The sequence below is a fragment of the Pectinophora gossypiella genome, unplaced genomic scaffold (genome assembly GCF_024362695.1).
Source record: "Pectinophora gossypiella unplaced genomic scaffold, ilPecGoss1.1 Pgos_34, whole genome shotgun sequence".
Classification (NCBI taxonomy): Eukaryota; Metazoa; Arthropoda; class Insecta; order Lepidoptera; family Gelechiidae; genus Pectinophora; species Pectinophora gossypiella.
In genome coordinates, this window is record NW_026063244.1 from 298,864 (window position 1) to 312,241 (window position 13,378).

General features: G+C 38.8%; 1 protein-coding gene across 1 annotated transcript; it reads right to left on the reverse strand.

Annotated features, from left to right (window-relative positions):
• Window positions 1-8,524: 8,524 nt before the first annotated feature.
• LOC126381030 (uncharacterized) lies at window positions 8,525-10,985 on the reverse strand. The gene is made up of 2 exons (XM_050030588.1): window positions 10,763-10,985; window positions 8,525-10,585 (listed from the first exon to the last, which is right to left on the reverse strand). Exon 2 carries the CDS (start codon window positions 10,054-10,056, stop codon window positions 8,698-8,700), a length of 1,359 nt encoding a protein of 452 aa, XP_049886545.1. The 5' UTR covers window positions 10,057-10,585; window positions 10,763-10,985; the 3' UTR covers window positions 8,525-8,697.
• Window positions 10,986-13,378: the final 2,393 nt, after the last annotated feature.

A 13,378-nucleotide genomic window follows, 5' to 3' on the forward strand; every position in this document is an offset into this window, starting at 1 on the left:
CATCAGTGTCTGAACGTTGTAGGTAAGTATATTAAGAGTATCGGAGTCCGTTATATTACAAGCCTTGGTCGTTTGACGGGAGATCGTCCTCGCCCGGAGATTGTTCGCACCCCTGGTCTCAGTACTGAGCGGGCTTCCGTCAGAGCCAGCGCGGCAACTGACACCGCCGGGAACTTGGGGCCGGAGTAGTGGGTATTCTGTCATAGGAGGGGGGGGTTTGGACCTTTATCCACCACGCTGGTCCAATGCGGGTTGGTGGATCGTCAGAGCCTCGTTCGTTAATTAGCAGGATGTACCACGGGCAGGTGAGGTTGACTTGGGACTCGAGAGATGTTGTTTGAGTCCCCTTCCATCCTTCCAGAAAATACCTATAATAATTATTTTACTTAGTAAACAACAATAAGTACCTACATAACGGAATGCTATGTGTATGTCTGTATTATGTTATTTATGTCTAATTTGTGGAGTAAAAAGTAATGTTTTACACTGCTACAATAAACAATATATTGCTAACAATATAATGTTATTGCAAGTGTGCAAATAAGCAGAAAATATTGTATGTTTCCGTTGCTTTTGTCGTCAACTTTGTTTTTACTTAACGTCAAAAACAAAGCGAGACTACAACGGTGCCGGGTGTGAGGTTGGACTTTAATCTCTGGTGTGATCTGTGTACTATTATGTTATAGCAATAATATTTATCGCTAGATAATGTAATAATATAGAACAAAAGCAATACTCCCCAGGTTTTAGTCCGTATTTTCGAATTCGTAACGTCGGTGTCCGTTGGTCTCCGTACGACAATCAGCTGATTTGAATTTACACAATTTTTTCCACTTCAAATACACAAATTTATATTTGACACACTTTATATACTAAAAATTAATACAAATACAAGTAAATTAATCGGCTAAAAACTATGATATTAATAAAAATAAGAAATTAAAACTAAGATACGCGTCTTGACATTTACGCGTCAGTGTTGCCATATTTGTTGTTTTATCATGTTGAGTAGATTTATTTAACTTAGGTGTATCAAGGTTTTGCAACTTCTGATCTATATATGCAATAATCGTTGCTTTTAAACGATTTATTGCTAGTTGCATTTCAAATATATTTTCTTTCTTGTTTTGTTGAATATAACTTTTTATTTCTTCTTTTGTATAAAAATTACGAATTGTTTGATCCACATATTCTTTATTGACTACATCGTCTGCTTCAATAGGTATCACCACACCTCTTAATCTTTGCGAATGTAAATTAAACTCACCGTTATCTGTTCTTGTAATAGTTTTAGTTAAATCATATAATTCAGGCAGCCGCATTCTTTTATGAACGTGATGTCCGAATTTATCAATATTCATGGTTTTGAAACAGGTGTGGTTCTTTTAATTATTAAGTTACGAATGAAACTATAAATATTTTGTGAAGTATTTTATTAGTTTATAATACCACTTTCTTTGAGTTCTTCTATAATAGAAATTATTTCATTATCTAAACCTGTATTGCCGGCCTCTTGAGAAGCAATCAACAACTTTAATCTTTCAACCAATTCGTTAGGATCATTCCAATACACGTAATCTACGTTTTTATTCCACTTCTTCATTACTGACAAGCCCTTTCCTTTTGGCATTGGACTAAGGTTTGGGGTTGTATTGTTAGGTAACTTGAAAAGAGGTTGTATAATTTGTAGATACTTTCTACCTTTATTGCCGTTTATCGGTTTTTTAGGATCGTAATCGCGCCTGTGAGCATTGGAAATCAAAAGCAGTGACTTATATATTTTTTTATCGTCTTCTGTAACCGAAGACAAATCTGGATTTTTTTTATATAATAGTTCAATTAATCCTGGAGTAGTAGTATATCGGTTTCCATCTATTTTAATGATCTTGTCTCCTATAGTGATTGGAATTGTACCAAGCATCAATTTTCCTCGTTCATTCCTCACACCATATGGAACATTTGTAAAATCTTCAGGCGTTAATGACCATGAAGACAAATTGTCTTCTGTATCATCGTTCCATTCAACTGTTTTGAACGAGTCGCTACTATTTTCTAGATCAATACTATGATTATCACTATCATTACTTCTTTCATTGTAGTCCTTATCACTGGCACTATTATTGTTTTCATAGTCATCTTCATTAACGTTTTCACAACTTGCAGTATACGGTTGCGTGATAGTATCTTCATAATTCGGCTTTTCTGTTTTGCGAATCCCATTTTCTGTCAATTTATGGGAGCGTTTATTGGCAATTTTATTTAATGGATTTATTATAGGTCTGAATACAGATTTCAAAGCTTCTTCATTTTCGGTTTCAATGTTTCGCAACTTCTTAACCTTTTTTTTAACAGCTTCTGCTGCATTAACTATTTGGCGTTTTAAACAAGCTTCCATTATTAAAATAAGTTTGTGCTTCTGCTAAATCTTTAGGCAAAATAACGCGATTTACTAAGTAACATCGCATTATATATCAGAAAAATGATATGATCAATTAAAAAATACGAAACTGTCAAATTTATTTCTATAACATCCTTCATTTTTCTGACAATCTTTATTGATCACCAAATAACTATATGGTTCACTCCATATTTTAGAACACATTTCACGGAACTCATTCCAGGACATATCTGTGTTAACGTGTTCATCATAAACGTGTTTCATATTTATTTCATCTTGCTTAAACAAAATAATCAAATTAGCATTGTCTCGTACTAGTTGTTTTGAAACCTTACTGTAAGTTTGATTTAAATAAAACGAATCTATGTTTCGATGCCTACCCATCGCAAAATAATCTCGCATGTTATTCTGATTTTCTCACGCTACGTCATCAAATATAATTATTGAATTTGGTTTAGCATCCTGGGGGCTGAGAACTTCTTCACTATCCTTATATTTTGAAAATGAGACACTGGGCACCATGTCTAGGACTTTTTCCAAAAATATGTATTTAGGTTGATCTAATGTTTTTGAATACACGTAAACATTTTTAAAATGCAACCCATCCTTATGCAAAAGAAGACCAATAACAAGATTTGTTTTTCCGCAATTAGAAGGTCCGCATACTATACACCTGATTGTATTAGGTAATAGTTTACCATGACGGATATTTTTGTTTTGCGTGTTTAAACAAAAAGTGTCAATTTGCAACGAATCCGGTTGTTTAATAAACTTCATAGTCGCAATGAATGTCACCTGATATAGCTAAAATTATAACGATTAAAAGAGTCGTATAATTTACCTTATATACACATTACGATGTTGATCTTATATTATTGGGCATTCCACCCACCTAAGTGAGCGCAGCGAACGGTCGTGAGCAGAGCGAACGATAGGTGGGGCAGAATGCCCAATAATATACTACTCACTTATGAGTATGATTAAATTTTTGTTGAAATTTCATATAGAAAAGGCAGCCCCCGACGGATATTCCTCGGTTATGTATTATGGTAAAATTATTATCGCTACATTTAAGTATATTTTCGAGAAACAGACACGTTAGGAAAAAACTGTAAACATCCATATTCATTGTTTAGGTACTTAAGTATATCTATTACCGATGTCTCGAGATATCAACTCTTTTTAGAAAGTATTTTTAAGTCTAATATAATATTTCGTTACATAATAATTGGGTTAAGTCGGGGGTTTTGAGTTATTTTATTCTTTTTCGATGAGATTTTTACCGTCGTGGGTTTTTTCAAAATTTTTAATTTTGCTTAATTTTTTCGTCATTGGATATGGCCTCCGGTTATCACCAGATCACCGTCGAACCAGGTTCTATAGAGAAAACAGCTTTCGTAACACCGGAGGGGCAATACGAGTACCTCGCTATGCCCTTCGGATTACGAAACGCTGCCTCCGTCTACCAACGTTGCATAAATAAGGCTTTGACATCCCTCAAGGACACAGTTGTCTCCGCGTACATGGATGATGTTTTATGTTTTTCAGCGGATATTGCTGAGGGTTTAAGGCGCTTAGATGCCGTACTTGCTGTCTTATCTCAGGCAGGGTTCTCATTTAACGTCAGCAAATGTAAATTCATGAAAACAGAGGTTCACTATCTCGGTCATGTGATACGGTCAGGGGAAGTTAGGCCAAACCCTCAAAAGATTCAGGCTCTCATTGATGCTCCAACCCCTTCTACGGCCACACAGGTTAGGCAATTCTTGGGACTGGCATCTTATTTCCGCCGATTCATACCCAACTTTGAACATATGGCTGGACCTTTGTATCCACTGACAAGACTCAAGGGCCCTATTTGTTGGACTGACAGACATGACGCAGCACACAAAGAGATAGTCGCTGCTCTTACTTCTTCACCTGTCTTGACTATTTTTGACCCTCAAGTCCCGATAGAGCTACACACGGATGCGAGCTCCGACGGATACGGAGCAGTCCTGATCCAAAGAAAAGAAAGCGTTCCTCATGTTGTAGCGTACTTCAGTCGCCGTACCACTGAAACCGAATCCAGGTATCATTCTTACGAACTGGAAACGTTGGCAGTGGTACGTGCGATTGAACATTTCAGGCATTACCTGTATGGGCAACATTTCACAGTCTTCACAGACTGTGTTTCCTTGAAAGCTTCGAAATCTAAAACGGACCTTTCTCCTCGCGTGCACCGTTGGTGGGCCTATTTGCAGGCGTATGATTTTAATATTGTCTACAAAGAAGGAAAGAACATGAGTCATGCCGATTTCTTTTCAAGAAACCCTCTTCCAACTACCCCAACACCTGATTTAGATTTGATTGATGGTCCGGCACAAAACACCGCACGCAAACTTGTCAATTTTGTGGAGCTACATGATAGTTGGCTAAAGGTAGGTAGGGACACAGAAATACAAGATTTAATCAGAAAGCATGAAAGTAATGACATTCCCGAAGGTATCGCTCATACTTACGATGTTCGAGACGGTGTCTTGTACAGAAAAGTTGATCGTAATCGCACGCAATCATGGCTTCCTATTGTACCGCGGTCACTCATTTGGACTTTGATAAACCATGTGCACAACGAAATTAAACATCTAGGACCCGAGAAAACTCTAGATAAGCTCTACGAGCATTACTGGTTTCCCCAGATGTCAAAGAATGTAAGGAAATTTGTAGACGCTTGCATAGTTTGTAGGGCATCCAAAGGACCTTCGGGTGCTCAACAAGTTAGATTGCATCCTATACCCAAAGTGGCCACTCCGTGGCACACCATACACATTGATCTGACCGGTAAACTCAGTGGCAAAAGCGACAAAAAAGAATATGCTTCGGTAATAATTGACGCTTTTACAAAATACGTTTTACTGGAATACACACAGTCACTTGATGCTAATTGCGCAGTTAGGGCCCTTAAGAAAGCGGTATCTTTATTCGGAGCTCCAAAAAGAATTATAGCTGATCAGGGAAGATGCAACGTAAGTTCTGAATTCAAACAGTTTTGTAGCGATCACAATATAAACCTCCACCTTATCGCGACTGGTTCTTCAAGAGCCAATGGTCAGGTAGAACGCGTAATGAGAACGTTGAAATGCCTTCTAACTATAATCGAGAACGACAGTAGTAAAGTCTGGAATTAGCCATGAATTGTACCAAATCTAGAGTAACTGGATTCACACCTACCGAACTTATGTTTGGTATACGCGCGCAATCACTCGGTATGTCGAAAATTACTCCGGACACAGGTGATGAATCTACATCTCGTGCCGACCTAGAGGTATGTAGAGATGAAGCTTCTCATAACATCGAACGAGCGAGTAAATCTGATAAAGAAAGATTCGATCGCGGGAGAGCAACTGTCAAACCGTTCGCACCGGGCGATTTCGTCTTTTTAAAGTGCAGCGAACGCAATCAAACCAAACTCGCACCTAAGTTTAAAGGTCCTTTTATCATAGTTAGGGTCTTAGAAAATGACAGGTACGAACTCAAAAGTATCAACAGGTCTAAGCGTTTGTACAAATACTCCCATGAAAACTTGCGTGCAGTCCCGAGGGGTTTTGATGGTTTAGTTGATGTGTCGACAAACCTAACTGCTGACGAAGAGGCTCAGGATGCCGAGACGGCGGTCGATGTTGATCAAAGTGGTACAGAAAATCGGGTTGATGTAGACAGTGATACACTCTCCGTAGCTAGCGACACGCTCTCCTTAGATAGTGAAGAGACTTTGACCGCCGCCTCAGACACTCTCACGGCCTCATCGGCAGAAAACGATTTGGATGTAGTCGAACACGAAGTCCAAATACACTAGGGTAAGATTTGCGATTAATTTATTACAAATTATAATGTTGCACGATATGACATTTTATCAGAATTTGGTTGTTGGAGTTGGTCGAAAGAGACTCAGGGCGCCTGGGTCACACTGTTACCGTAGTTGAAGGGGCTTTTTACGCCCGGGCTACGATGTGGTAGTTTTGGTTTCCTGGTCACTCGGCCACGAGCTTGGACCAGCAGTAGTAGTGTTGGTACGGTCTAGGGTAACTGGTTGAAGGAGCCATTTGCGCATCGGGCCATGTTACCTAGATCCTGGTTTCCTGGTCAAAGGGGTCTCATGCCCGGACCAGCTGTATCTTGCGATGAGTTTTAATTGACATTGATTGAGTTTTGATTTTGAGTTAACCATAGATTGTTGTCAGTGATGGATGAGCGGTTTCAATACCAGTTGTACACTCACGTTTGAATTGCAGTTCCAGTTGAACCAACACCTGACCAGCCGCGCGAGGACGCGCGATAGTCAGGCTGGCCGTGACGGCGCCAGATATGAATTGGAAGGCGCCATATATCGACCCAATTTGTCGTACCGACTTATTCGATGATTTGATTCACCATTGTAAAACGTCATTTTGATTTCTAAACGTAACTCCGACACTAGCGCAAAAAAAAAAGAAGAAAGTTAGCTGTCAAGTAGATTATTATATTTTTGGCGGTTAACGTGTAAAAAAGCGACTGAGTGATCGGTGGAACGTTATTTAATTAAGAAAACGATTGTAAATCTAGTGAATTATCGTGATTAAAGTAATGTCTAACGTCATACAACTATTATTGGTTATCTCCTTGCCCGCCAATCCACGCCATCGATGGAAATCCCTCCTGACAAGCATGGAATGCCCACTGATGGAGGCTCTGTGCCTTTATATTTTTATGTTTATAGGTACCTAGTTATGTATTCCGGACCTACCGCGGGTACTGTAAGAGTCCCGACGTAAGCTTTCTAAGTATTGCATGAAGCGCATTCGCAGACCTCCGGCGCAGACGAACAACATCCGTCCTGCGCATTCAGCTATAGATAAGCCCGAACTACCGGGAGGTATTGTTGTTTGCATAGCTCTCTTAGATCATAGAACTAGCTCATAAGTTTAGTCTTAAGTTGACCACTGTAAAGTACGCATTAAAAAGTTTAAATTCAAACTTCAATTTTTACTTTTTAAAAAGAGTCCTTCGCTCCGCGGCAACTTAAGTGGCGCAGCCGGTAGGATATCCGCTATTGGAAGAAGCTGTACCCAGAAGACCTGCAACTCGGTTATCACGGGTTACAGTACGGTGGATATTCTACGAACCAAATAAATAACTTTTGGACAAGCGGCGCGAGACGAAGGACGAGTACTCTCTCGGTGGCAACGCACAACTCTAGTAGGAGGAAATGGGATCGAGCGGTCTGTGAGTAGACTTTTTCACTATCCTGTCTTATCCCTTTCTATTCCAGCTAATTGTGAGACTCATTTAGGTAGGGTCTGACAATCGGACATAAATTGCCGAATGTTTTAGACAGCTAGCATAGTTTAGATAGGATCTGACATTTGGTCACAATCGCCGAATGTTTTAGATAATTAGCATAAAGTAGTTAAGTGATCTGATTTTCTAAAGAAAAATAATAAAATATAATTGAATAGAAATAATTGAAAGTGATTTATATTATTGCCTTATTTTGTGTCATTTACTTGTGTATTTTTATTGTGTTTCTATTGTATTTTGTGTCTTGTGTAATATTTTAAGTAGATAAAAATGACGCAACAAATTTCACTTGTTCCAAACGAAATGCTAAGCCTTATTCCAAAATTCAGTGGTGAACCACAGTTGCTGAATTTATTCATTAATAAAGCTGAGTATGTATTATCGGCATATGCCCAGCAACAGGACAATCCACACCAAACGCAATATGTATTTCATGCTATTTCAAGCAGACTAATAGACAAAGCAGCACATTTACTAAGCGAAAGACAAGATGTGAACACTTGGTCTTCCTTAAAAGATTTATTAATCCTACATTTCGGTGACCCAAGGTCGGAAGAATGTATAGCTATCGAATTGGAATCAATGAAAATTAAATCTGGCGAATCGTATCACGATTTTTGTTGTCGAATCCAACAAGTGCGAAGCACTCTGTTTGCAAAAGTGAATCTATTACAGGATGAAGGCGTTAAGGCCGCGAAAATGATAATTTACAATAACACTTGCCTTAATGTGTTCATGTATAATCTGCCCGAGAACCTCATTAGGACGGTGCGACTTAAGGGTTCTAACACGCTCGAGAACGCCTTAACCCTAGACTACTAAACTATATTCACGGTTACGTAATAACTAAACATTCGTCGAGCAGACTACGAAATAAAAACCATTTTTTTTTTATTATTATTTATTAAACCTCTTAAGTTTTGAATATCACAATAATTATGTGTTACTTATCTACTAAATAGGAACAAAATTACTTAGTGAAACTATTCAATACAGCGACTACATATGTCAACATTATGGGGCCCGCAAATAGCCTGTTTGCATTTAATGCATCGGTGTTTTGTCATTCTTCGGGCTTTGGAAGGACATAGGTAGCAGATTTTACGCACATTAGACACAGAAGGAACAGGGGCTTCTAGATCAGAAGACTCCCCTAAGATATCTTGTATCATGACCTTGATATCACGTCTCAAAGTCACCGTCTGCAACCGCTGCCGCAGCCAGGGCTCCATAAGTTGGTCTCCTAGTTTTATAACGAAGTCACGCCGAGACATAGGTTTTTTATTATTTCTAACATTATTAGAAACGTATACAACGTACGCATTGATAATCGATAGATTCAACATGTTATAAAACACGCACAAAGGCCATCTTTGGGTTTTTCTGTTGGTGGAAATGCTGGAGCACATTTGGTCCACGGTATCTACTGCACCCTTTGTACTGTTGTAGAAATGAATCATTTCTGGTTTTCCTGTTTCTTGATTGATGTCAGGTTGATCATGAATTGTAGACAAGATGAAAACAACTTTATTAGATTTGGCTTTGTATGAAACTAATGTCTTATCACCATCGTAACAAAACATCGAAGTACCAATTGCGCGTGACTTAGAATTTTTGAGTTTTTCAGGAATTTCTCGTTTATTACTTCTTAGAGTTCCCACTAATGTCAAATTATAAGGTGCCATCAACAGCTCGTTAGCTAAGGGAACAGACGTGAACCAGTTGTCCATGGTTATGTTTCGATTCGTGCCATGTAATGTAGACGTTATTTCTTTTATAAAAAACGTAGCCAACGGTTGATTTTGAGGATCAGTTCCTTTTCCCAAGTACGGAATGGCATTCACTATATATTTGCTGTTTACATCTGCAGCCATAACAAGTTTTATTCCGTATTTATTAGGCTTGTTTGGAATATACATCCTAAATGAACATCTTCCTCGAAATCCGACCAGCTGTTCGTCTACGGTAATATAGGACCCTGGAGTGTACCATTTCTGAAAGTTAGATATCAATGCTTGCCACAAGTCACGTATAGGTGCAAACCTATCATCTCGCTGTCTTACATTTCTTGTAAGCTTGTCATCAAATCGGAGGCATTTGATAAGAAAATTTAATCGTTCTGTGCTCATACAAGCTTTGAAAATCGTTTCTGATCGATGAGTATTGAAAAGCATGCGAGTTGGTAAATGATTACTTTTCATAGCTGCTGCATTGAACAATAAACCAAGCAAAGCTCTTATTTCTTCCAAATTGGTAGGAGATACAGTAAACGTCTCGGTTTTATACTTATTTTTTCTAATAAGCATCTCTGCATTAGTAAATGTCACGACTTGTTGCAACATATCTTCGCTTATAAACAGGGAAAATTATATCAATTGGTTCAGAAACTTCCCTTGCTCTTTCTTTTGGTCCTGGTATAAAATGTATGATGTTTCTTCTAGAAGTTCGCACAGAAGATGGTTTGGCTGCTGACGACCATTTGTGTTTATTTTTACCATAAAGGAATCTGGAACTTGGCTGAATAACATTCGGATTACGAGGGATATTCTGAGGAGTGGAGCTCATTACATCCTCATCAGTTTCGTCCGAATCAATAACCCGACTTGTCTGTCTTCTGCTTGGGCGAATACTTTCGGAGTTATCAGATTCTTCTGATTCAATAATTTGCGTTCTCTGTCTCTTACTTGGGCAAACGGATTCGTAATCGGACTCGCTGGAAACATCAGATTCGCTGCTCGTATTTTTGTGAACTTCCATCTCCACAATATCTTCCGTTTCCGAACTTGAATTGTCTGACTCTCCCTTACTGTCCTCCTCAATATCTTGCTCAAGCCATTGACGTATTTTCTCATCTTGTTTTCTCAAATCCATCTAAAAAACGATCGAAAAGTTAATAAATTTTGACTAAAACAGGCAAATTTTTCAGCAATAACAAGGAATTTATAACAATTGGCTAAATAACTATAAAAGTAATAAATTTAAATAAACCTTACGTTATCACTATAAAGAATTAAAAAATAATTATAAAAAAATACTTCATTCACTTACCTTTGCCAAACTTACGTAATTACTAAACTTTCGTCGAGCGGACGACGAAATTCCTGTAACTTTCGACCTAATTGTCGTGTGACCTCGAGCGTGTCACGCGATGCACTATTTTGCAAATCAGGAAGCTAGAAAAAGCGGCGGGGGCGGGGGACGCGGAATAATAGGTAAACTTCAATTTCGCGGCATAGCGCGTCGTCGAGCGGACGAATGTTTAGTTATCTAGGGTTAAGCGTAGTTACGGAGGAAGTAAATTTCCAATTTCAATACGACGCGAAAAATAAGAACAAAACTCAACACGCACAAGTTTCACAAACACCATTTACGAGAACAGCTCAAAATTTCAGATTCATTCCATCCGGTGCTGGATTCGGACCGTTTCCACAACAGTCCCGTAATCCTTTTACACAACAATTCCAACCTAATAAATTCGGATTCACACCAAAACCCCAGTTTGGATATCGACCCCCGAACCAAAATCAAGGATTTAGATTCGGTATCCCTAACCAAAATAATTTCAAATTCGGATTACCTAATAACCAAAACTTTAAATTCGGTATCCCTAATCAACAAAATTTCAGATTTGGAATCCCAAACCAAAACGCACGATTTAATTTCCCAATGAATCATCCGTGGTATAGGCAAAACTTTAATAACCCGCAACAAACACGACCTTTGTATCAAATTATGCCTAAAGCCGAACCTCAGAAACCGCATGCATGTGCATTACCCGAGCCTGACGTGTCGATGCGGACTGCTACAGCGCAATATATGATCGACTCCCCTGACGAATATAACAACATCTACTATACCGATGATTGTTTTGTCCCATACGATTACAACTATGAGGAAAACTATTTCACCGCGCAAGACGATTTTTCCGAAAACTGCGAGGGCGTTCCTCCCCCTGAATCTGAACAACAAGCTGAGGAAAGTGAATTGACTCCAACGGACTTGCCAGCTGAAAATTTTCAGTCAAAGGCCTCAACAAAACCCCGTCTCAAATAATCCGAATAAATTGCGTAAATGCATTAAAATTACCCCATATTAGAATACCTGAAATTAACGCTACATTTATGATCGATACCGGAAGCTCTAGATCTTTCATAAGTCCCAAAAAGGCAAACGAATTTTTCGCAAAATTCAAAATTCAGGAACCATTCGAGGTTATCAGCACACATGCCCGTAGTTGCCATAATGAAGTAATACAAATTCCCCTTTTAAAGACATTTAAAAGCAGGTTACAACAAAAATTTTATGTCTACGATGTTGATAGTCGCTATGACGGACTAATCGGCTCAGACTTATTAAAAAAACTTGACGCATCCATAGATATGAAACACCAAGTACTGCGGACCCGTGACACCGAAATACCCATACTATACGAAGCACCACACGAGTTGATTTTAGGACCTCGTACCGAAACTAGGGTTCGCATCCCAACTGATTTACAAAACGGACATGCAATTTTGGACTTTATAGAGTTCACCAAAGGTGTCCGCATGCCAACCGCGATAGTGAACTGTGTAGACTTTATGGCTACGTCAGTTATACAAAACGCTACTGACGACACCATAACAGTGACGTTTAATAAACCTCTGCCTGTGAAACCATTCCAAGAGAACGAGATCATAGTAAATTTTACCGATCATAGTTACGACGTTGACGACCTATTGAAACAAAATTTACAGAGACTAAGACTGGACCATATGAACCAAGAAGAGAGAGACAAAATATCAAAATTATGCTACGAGTTTCGAGATATATTCTACAGTGAAGACATCCCGTTAACCTTTACAAATCAAGTAAAACACGAAATTCGCACGACAAATGAAGATCCAATTTATATCAGACCTTATCGTCACCCACCTGCACAAAACTTTGAAATTCAAAATCAGGTTGAAAAGTTATTGAAAGATAACGTTATTCGAGAGTCGCATTCTCCATGGAGTGCGCCAGTGCACTTGGTCCCCAAAAAACAAGACGCTTCTGGAAAAACCAAATTCCGTATGGTAATTGATTACCGCCGCCTCAACGACATCACAGTCGACGATAAGTATCCACTTCCAAACATCAACGACTTGTTTGACAAACTAGGCAAATCTACATACTTCAGTACCATCGACCTAGCGAGTGGATACCACCAAATAGAAGTAGCCGAGAAGGATCGACACAAAACTGCGTTCTCTACGCAAGCCGGTCATTTCGAATTTACCCGTATGCCTTTCGGTCTTAAAACCGCACCCGCAACGTTCCAGCGAGCAATGGACAATGTCCTCCGCGGCTTGCAAGGATTACATTGCTTGGTGTATCTCGACGATATAATCGTCTATTCATCCAGCCTACAAGAACACCTAGAAAAGCTAAGAAAGGTATTTGAAAGGTTAAGAGCAACAAATCTTAAAGTCACACTTGATAAATGCGAGTTTCTTCGTAAAGAAGTACTCTATTTAGGCCATGTAATAACTAAGGAAGGTTTGAAACCAAACAATGACAAAATTAAAGCCGTTTTGAAATTCCCTTTGCCAAAAACAACTACGGAAATTAAAAGCTTTCTTGGTTTAGTCGGATATTATCGAAAGTTTATAAAAGATTTTTCCAAATTAACACGCCCACTCA